The sequence below is a fragment of the Molothrus ater genome, chromosome 7 (genome assembly GCF_012460135.2).
Source record: "Molothrus ater isolate BHLD 08-10-18 breed brown headed cowbird chromosome 7, BPBGC_Mater_1.1, whole genome shotgun sequence".
NCBI classification, from domain to species: domain Eukaryota; kingdom Metazoa; phylum Chordata; class Aves; order Passeriformes; family Icteridae; genus Molothrus; species Molothrus ater.
The window spans coordinates 5,429,454-5,438,465 of record NC_050484.2 but is presented as its reverse complement, the minus strand read 5'-3'; the positions used below and the strand labels follow the sequence as shown (position 1 = coordinate 5,438,465).

At 46.3% G+C, this 9,012-nt stretch overlaps 1 protein-coding gene across 6 annotated transcripts in view; it reads left to right on the top strand.

Moving 5' to 3' along the window:
* The first annotated feature begins 230 nt into the window (after positions 1-230).
* DIP2A (disco interacting protein 2 homolog A) overlaps positions 231-9,012 on the top strand; it is a 79,264-nt gene continuing 70,482 nt past the window's right edge. For 3 of the 6 annotated variants that reach the window (XM_036387308.2, XM_036387307.2, XM_036387305.2), the window contains exon 1: positions 237-378. In XM_036387308.2, coding sequence (XP_036243201.1) covers positions 282-378 — 97 coding nt within the window. In that variant the 5' untranslated portion in view covers positions 237-281. Of the gene's footprint in view, positions 379-9,012 lie in introns of all 6 variants that reach the window. The other 3 variants (XM_036387310.2, XM_036387309.2, XM_036387306.2) reach the window with 3 other exon arrangements.

Below are 9,012 nucleotides of genomic sequence, written 5' to 3'. Positions count from 1 at the left end.
GGCAAGCAGAAGGGTGGGAAAAGGAAAGGAGCACGAGAAGGGCAGCGCCGGGCCGGCAGCGGGCGGGCCGCGCTCTGGCCCCTCCCCGGCGGCCCGGCCCCGTCCCGGGCTGCGGCAGCGGCTGCGCGGGGCGGCGGGGCTGGCGCCACCTCCTCCTTCCCTGCCTGCCTGCCGCCGGCCCGGGACCGCCGCTGCCCGCCTCCGGCCCGCCCCCGGCCCCACCTGCGGCAGCGCTGGGCGGTGGCTCCGCCGGGCCCGCTCGCTGCTGGCCCAGCCGCGCCATGGCGGCGGAGCGCGGGGGCTGCGCGCTGGAGGCCGTGCCGCTGCCGCCCGAGGTGCGCGAGAGCCTGGCCGAGCTGGAGCTGGAGCTGTCCGAGGGTGAGTGGGGCCGGCTCTGGGGCGGGCACGGCCGCGGCGCGGCAGCAAGGCCGCAAGGCTGCCCAGGGGCCTGGGGGCACCGGCGGCGGCGGCGGCTTCGCCCCCCGGTGCAGCTCTCGGCGGGCCCGGGCTCCGCTCCTGCCGGAGCCCCCGGCCGGGAGCCGGGAGCCGGGAGCGGGCGGGCCTTCGCCGTCCCCGCGGCTGCACTGACCGCCCGCGGCCCCTGCGGCCGGCGCCTGCTGGAGGCCCCGCAGGAACTCATCCAAACGGGCACTTAGTGATACTCTGGAAAGACAATTTTATTTTAGTTTCAATACCTAGTTCCTAACTGTAGGTAAAACCTTAAATCGCTCTCTCTGTATCTGTCGTTAATTTTCAACTTTTTTGTGCTTCACTGTATATACAGTCAGGAAGGATATGATGATACTCGCTCCATTTTTCTAGAGCCACCGAATCATGGTTTGGGTTGGAATCTTTAAAGCTCGTCCAGTTCCATTCTCCTGCCGTGGGCAAGGACACCTTCACTAGAGCAGGTTGTTCCAAGCCCCTTCCAGCTTGGCCTTGGAACACTTGCAGGGATGGGGCAGGCACAGCTGCTCTGGGCAGCCTGTGCCAGGGCCTCAGCACCTTCAGGGAAGCATTTCTCCCCAGCAGCCCATCTAACCTCCCCTCTTGTCAGTGGGAAGCCATTCTCCCTTGTCTTGTCACTCCAGGCCCTTGTCCGAAGACCCTCCAGACGCTCTAGGGTCTCCTTAGAGTTTTCTCTCCTAAACACCCCCAGCTCTCCTTGCCTGTCTCCATAGCAGAGGGGCTCCAGCCCTGTGCATTAATGAGCCCAGAGGTGACAATATGCAGTGCCAGGCACAGGGTCTCTGTGACCATTTGATGGATTTTCAGCCCCCAGGAGACATGCCTTCCACCTCCAGGTCAGTGTTTGGTGATAACAGCCCTGTGGGTGTCAGTCACGGTATCTCTGTTAAGGAGCTGGGCAAGGATTTTTTGCATACTGATTCTCTGGCGTGGCCTGTCCTGCAGACAGGCAGGTATCAGCACTTGGCACAGCAGGGCATGCTGGGGTGGAGGGGACAGAGGCAGCATGTTCTGGGAGTGTTGCTCCTTGCATTTTCCCCAGTTACACCATCAAGCTGCACCCTTGAATAGAAGAGCTAAAAACCTGTTAATACCACCTGTGCTTTTGGGATTCGGCGCATTCAGTGTGCTCCTCAGATGTTGCAGTTTTCAGATCAGCAGGTTCAGGTGGGCACAATTGGAGCTAATTCACCTAAACATGTGCTGCCTGATTCAGGTCACGGTTTCAGGAGTTATTCACAGGTCTGCTGACGTCATTTCCAGTGTGGAAGCTTTGGTGCAGAGGCAGGGGAGAAGTGTAGGATGGGTGATTGTTGTCCAAGTGGAACCTGTTGCTGCATGCCTGCTGGCACAGGCAGGAGCAGTACCTGGCATGGCCTGTTGCTTGTGCCAGGTGAGTTCCTCTGTGTGTGAGCTGGGACCCTGTGCTCCATGGCCCTGCAGTGGTTCTTCCTGTGTGCCTGCTGACACGTGCAGGGCTATCCTGGGGCTGGCTCCTCTGCTGTGCAGTTCCTGTCTGTGTGGTGTTTTAACTGATAAAATATTTTTTTATAGGGGGATCTGCAGTATGTTAAACCTGTGAGAGGCCTGAAGTGATTGCACACTGTCCTGGTGCTGTGGGTCTGATGTGGAATGTGTATTTCTGTGTAGCTGCTGGGTTAATGGAGTGACTGGGTAAAGTGGTAACATGAGCTTGAATTCCTTGATGACTCTGAAGACTTAGTTTATGAGCTTAGATGTGACTCCTTTTCTGTGTTTCCTAAACTGGAAAATGTTTGCAAGTAGTTCTTCAACATCTGGTAATATGTTATGTGCTCGTATCCTGCCATTGCTTGATGTTTGTATGGGCAGCTTTTAATGCTCAGAACTTGCTTACTTGGAGAGGAAGGAACAGCAATCTGAGATTTCTAACACTGAATATGCCTCAGGTTAGAGAAGGTCAGTACTTGGGTGGATGTTCCCATCATCTGAGACGAACTGTGAAGGGAGAAAGAGAAAAGGAGAACATGAGAGCAAGTTCCTTTCTAGTTTGTCCGTGTACTTTGTTAATTGGAATATTTGTGTGTTGTGGTGATGAGGCAGGAATAATGTCTGTTCTCTTTGATTACATTATTTTCACCTGTAAAATGTAAGTCGGGAAGATGATTAATCTCCTCCTTTGGTTGTGCTTCAGATGATCACAGCAAAAGTTGGGAACAGTGTTTGTGTTGAGGTGTAGAGAAGAATGAAGACATCAGTATGTTGGCACTTTCTAAAGATAACTCAAAATCCTAAGTAGAGCATTCAACTGAGAAGAATTTTGGATGGGGATGGAATGCCAGTTCATGATACAATTCCAGTTATATGCACTGTTAGGAATCCTTCAGGTTTACAAGATCTTAATCTCTTGCTTGACATTGTTTGTGTTCTTCATGTACTAGAAAAATAATAGTTTGGGATAAAAGGTGACCCTACTATGATGCTACTGTGTTGCTTTGTTATAGCAACACTAATTTATTTCTTGTTGAAGAAAATTTGTGAAACCTGTAAAGAAAACTGAGAGATCTGCCCACAACCTTTTGAGGAGATAAGGGCAGTTCTGAGACCATTCCTGGCACCTAAGCTGAGATTCAGCTGATGGATCTGTGAGCTAGGCTTGCTTATCTTAAGACTCAAAGATGCTGCAGCTTTCTGATGTAATGGAAATATGCAGAGCTCCCTAATCAGACTGGCAGGATCTGTGTCAAAGAGTATGATGGGGATGCTGTAAGCTCCAGTACTTCAGGTTGTTTATTGGTAACTACAAAACACTGGGGTTTGGGGGTTTGTTTGTTTGTTTTGTAGGTTTGGTGTCGTTTTTTCTTCCCTGCTCTGAAAGAGAGCTAAGGTTATAAACAGTTCTTAAAAAAAATTCTTACCTGCAGTGGAGATTCTGTAGCAAAGGCATCAATGTGCATTTTAAAGCCTGTACTTTTTCTATTAAATGGCATCATATATATGTATATATTTTTAGGTGCCTAAATGTACTTGTACACCACCTTGGAATTGGGTTATTTCTTTGCTTTTTCAGGGTTGTCTGTGCAGGAAGGTGCTTCACTTGTTCCTTGATTGTCTAAGGACAAGATCCATAGAAGTAGTCCAAGATCAAGTTGTGTGACGTGTTCATGTAGCCATGAGGACCTGGTGTCAGCTTGTGTTGGCTTTGTCTTCTGGGACTGGTGGTGGTGGCAGTGTCTCAGCCAGCAGTTCAGGGACTTAACAAGAATATATGACTATGTTTGTTTATTTTCTTGCCAATTTGCTAGGAATTTGTAGATTGGTCTTACTTTGGACTCAGTGATCTTGGAGGTCTTTTCCAGCTATGAACTAAGCTGCAACTCCAGAGATTACCTACAGTAAAGAGGCTGAAGAGATTTTTTTGCTAGTTCAAGTATATTCTATTACTCCACAGATTGACAGATGGGGAACACTGCTCTCAGTGGCTTCTACCAGAGAGGCTGTAGGATTAGTTCAGAGATAGAAAAGTATTTCATGTAGCTTACCATCTTGATTATAACCTCAGTTATTTCTCAGTTGATTTGGGGAGGAGCATTTTCTGCTTCCTGGCACATTGCTCACAGGTTTCTCCTGAGCCTGGCTGAGCTTCAGTGGCAAAGGATGCAGTTTATGTGGAGTGGTCAGTGACTGCTTGCTCTGGTTCCCCTCCAAGTGTTTACATCTGCCTGGACTGAAAGCTGACTCTCAATGTCATTTTTATTTCAATTTTTCTTTCCCTTTTAAGAAAGGAAGAAACTGTGTATATGACAAAGAAGCTTTCTCTGGGGTTTTGTTATTTTGGGGATTGTTTTGCAAAGGTTAGGGGTTTTTTGGCACATTTTGAGGTACCGCAGGTAATTTCTGAATGGAAGATGACACCAGCTGTGAAGTATTTCCTGAAAAAGTAAGGGTGTTTAATGTCTGACATCTTTGGCTACAGCAAATTTTCCAGCAATATTTCAGCAAATACTTTTTGTAGTTAGTTTGATTAGGCTTTTTGAAAAATTGATGCAAGAATACTGTGTTTTTTGGGGTTTTTTTTGGTCAGAACACCTTTCTTATAAAACCTAAAGGTAGTGGTCAGACCTGAAAGCTTTAGGTCGTTTTGTTACACCCAACAGTATTGATGTGGTATTACATTTCTTTGTGTGACATCAGGTGAGGGAGAGACACCCACAAACACTTGCACCTGTTTTTCTTGTGATAAATAATGGGATTTAGGAGTTAAGTTTTTTCTGGTCCTAAAATGGTAGTTTTCTCTTATGGAAGTCTTGGAAATACTTGGAAGTAAATATGATCTGAGGCTGTCAGTGGGAAGAACTGTTGTAACTGGGGAGACAGATGGCAGTCTGTGAAACCTGACCTACAGCATCTTTCTTTATTAATTTCAGGGCTCTCCAGCAGAAACTGTTAATTGTGTGATAGTACCTGGGGCTTGCCAAATGCCCATGGGGACTAAGTGAGTTTTCAAAGCTTGTTCTCCCATGTTAACACCCAGCAGAGGTCTGGGCACCTGGCTGCTGTCCTGCAGGCTGTCCCCATCCTGAGAGAGAGCGAGTGAGGAGCTGAGCCCAGCTCCCGGCCCCAGCCAAAATCTCACACCCTTCTCAAGGCAAAGCCCCTCAGCTACAGGAGTGCAGCCAGCTGCACCTTTCCCTCTTCTCCTTGGCTACATCTTTTGTTTCTTAAGTACAAGTCGTTATCATCTCTTAGGCAGCAGATGGGGAAAATTCCCTGAGAGGGGGAAAAAAACCTCCTAATCTCTAACATTATCCATCCTGAATTTTTTCCCATACCAACATGTTACATCAAACTTAAACTTTTAAAGTATGTACATATGTGCATTACCCCAATTATATACATGTATACATCTAGATTTAGATACAGGCACAGTGTGACAGGCAGCTCACCCTAAAACAAGGTGCCTTTGAGGGATGCATTGTGTCTCTCCATCCTTTTGCACCACCAGGTGCAGCTTGGTCCCTGAGCAAAGACAACCCCACAGATGGGTTTGTATTGGCTTGAGGCAGAATTAATCCAAACAGTTTTTCCCAGGATACCTCTCGTGTACCACCAGAACGTTATCTCTGTTGTTCACAAGGGTTCAGACTGGGCAGGTGCAGCTCAGTTAGTGGAGCCTCTGGTGTTAGCTAACCAGGTGCTACATGCAGCTCCCAGTTTTTCAAAGTCTCCCTGCCCAGTGCCTTCAAGGTGGTTTTAAGCAGTCTATTCCACCTCTCAACTTTCCCAGCAGTTGGTGCATGATAAGGAATGTGGTCCACCCATTCAATGCCATGTTCTCTGGCCCAGGTGTTCCTAAGGCTGTTCTTGAAATCAGTCCTGTTGTTGGACTCAGTTCCTATGGGGATACCATGCCACCAGAGTAGCTGGTTTTCCAGGCCCAGGATGGGGTTCCAGGCAGTGGTGTGAGGCACAGGGTAGGTCTCCAGCCATCCCATGGTGGTTTTTACCATCATGACCACGTAGTTTGAGGCAGTGTGATATAATTAATCTGCCAGGCCTCCCCATACTTATATTTGGACCACTGCCCACCATACCATAGGGGTTTTACCTGCCTGGCCTGCTTGATCTCAGCACACATCTCACAATTGTGGATAACCTGGGACATACTGTCCATGGTTAAATCTGCTCCTTGGTCTAGTGCCTGCTTGTAGGTGGCATCTCTGCCCTCATGGCCTGGGGCATCATGGGCCCATCGAGCTAGGAACAACTCTCCCTTGCGTTGCCAGTCCACATCTTATCTGTGGCACCTCTATTTTTGCAGCCTGATCTACCCTCTTGTTTCAGTGTTCCTCAGTAGCCTGACTCTTGGGGACATGGGCATCCACATGACAGACTTCTATAGTAGAGGAAATGTCTTGTATTTGAATATTTGTATTTGAATATCTGTACACAGGCTTTGCCCCAGAGGTCCCGGTTGTCCTTGATGGGCTGCAGCTGTGACTAGTGAAGATAACTGGGATAAAAGGGGGCAGGTTAGCCAGTCAGGGAGAGCCTTGAAGGAGCCCTGAACTGAGACAGAATAGCATGCAGAAGAAGGAGTCAGTGAAGATCTGCAGCCATGAGAATACACCAAAGAGGTATGGACTTTAGAAATGTGATAACAACAATATAAGACTCTAGAGAAATAATAGAAGAGCAGGCTTCCACAAGTAACTTCTCTACCTGAGTGGCCATGCCTTGCCATTCTTCAGCAGCCCAGATTGGCCTTCCTCCATGCTGCCAGCTGGCTTTTTCCCCCTTCCTCAAGCCAAAGCCATGTGCTAACCAAACCAGGCTAGGCTAGACCACATGGTGCTGCTTAGCAAGGCTTCTGTATTCAGCACACAAAAAGCAGGTTACCCAGGAACTGTTACTCCTTGTTCACCCTTTCCTCTCAATGTCCTCAGGCCTCACACTGAGCACCAAGAGTCCTCTGAACCTTTCTGCATTGGGAGGGTAAAACAAATGCACCCATTTTCTTTATCTTGCCATGTCTGATGTGCTGGATGATGAGAGATTTTTTTTTATTCTCCCCTCTATTTTGGAAGATAATAAGCTGGTTAAGAGGTTCTTGTTGAGTTGACCTAAAATGTTAGCAACTGTGTTAGAAAGCACTGTTGTAGCAGTGGAACGGTACTTTTGGCAATGGTTTTCATCTGCAATGTGCCTTCCCTTTTGTTCCCATTCCCACTCCTCCATCATACTCATTTTCCATCATTGTTATTCTGCTGTCCCTCCCTCCTCTTTCTTTCCTGCCTTCTGGAACATAGGAGGATAAACAAGGTATCTAGTCTTAGCTGAGAGCATCCTTACACTTCTTACCTTTAGCTATTTCTAATGAAACAATTTTGTGAGCAGTGAGGACATCCAGACTTATTTTGTTGGCTCTGGCTTCCAGCTTAAGAATGATGATGATGCACTTAAAGGCTTGCAGAAAAAAAGGACTAAATGTAGTATTCTGTTACCTTTATCACTGTGAGGAAAGAGAAGATTCTGAACCAGGAAAACTGGGATTGCTAGGTCATCAACTTCTTTTCCCATCAAAGCAGAATTTCAGACTCAACCAGTTAGGTGCTTGGGACCTTTATTGGTTGTCTTCTAGATTTCTGCTGTAGTTAACCAGTGTTTAAATTAATCTCTTCCTTGTATTTGAGTAGAAGTCTTGTTATTCTTTTGTATGTTGCATTGGCAAGGAAGGTTAAAACCTGGTGAGGAACAAAAGTATGATGGCAACCTGTACATTAAGAAGAATAAAGGAAATACATTTTCTTCCAGGTGTTCTTGTGTAAAAATAAGCTTCCCTTGAAATTATAAATGCACATTTATGAAGTAAATAGACCTTTATAAAATTAGCATTGAACACAATCCTATGTCCTACCTCCCTATCTGTCCCCTAAACCTAAATTAAGCTCTGTCAGTCTTGAGATCATGAAGTGACTTTTACTTTTCCATTTGCTGGTTAAAATGCTGTTGGGAATATTTTTTTTTCCTTTGGATTAGTTTGGTTTTTGAAAGGAATAGACTGTTCTTCTGAAATGTGATTTCATGAAGATGGGCTGTGGCATCTCTTGGACTAAAGAAGGTGCCTGCTTGTTGATATTTCATACAGTTACAGATGTATCACCCAGTTCTGTTACTGAAAGACAGACTTTAATATACCTGTGTGCAAGTGGGAGGGAAAACATATCAGTCTCTCTTGATTACATGCCAGTCATTTGGTTATTAAGAACCCTTGTGTTTACCTTGGAATAAGTATCAAAGTATTTGACAGTTTCTTGGCACAAGCTTTGTAGCTCTCGAGGAAACACAAACTTGGTGCATTCACCTGAGTTTTCTTGATGTGATGATTGCAGACCCAGCTTCGAAGGTCATAGAATCTTCTAGGCTGGAAAAAACCTCAGAGTTCATGGAGTCCAACTGTTACCCCACCATTACATATAGAAAAATAGAGTGTATGATTTTCTTGTGTAGTGGTCTCACAAAGCAGCTCTGCAATGCAGAATTCAGGGGACCAAGTTGAAATGTATGACTTAAAAATTAAAACCTCCAAATCATCATCATCATCATATCTTTCTCTCACTTTCTCACTGCTTTAGTATGACCTTTGTTCTTTCTCAAGGTGGTGTTTCCCCAGCAGTGCTCCAGAGGACACAAAGATTTTAAGCTTCTGTGGATTTTTGTTGTTGTTGTTTTCCTGTGTTGAAGCTTGTGCCTTGTGGTTGATGTCTGCAATTTACAATTCAGTGAAGAATGAAGCAGCTTGTAATCTTCTGTGTCTGTTGTTACCTTTTAAAGGTCAAGACCTTTCTGTTTAATTATCTCTGTGTGCATCCCTTTAAGAACTTGAAGAGAATTCCAACACCTGGTGAAGCCAGTTGGGCTTCATCCCTCAACTAGCAGGGAGTTTTTGTTCAGTGTTCTGCTGGATGCCAGTGATGTCTGACAAAAATCTGCCTCTTGTAGGATTTGCTATTTATGGACACTAAAAAGATACTAATAGCTGGTGTTGTGATATTATGAAGATAG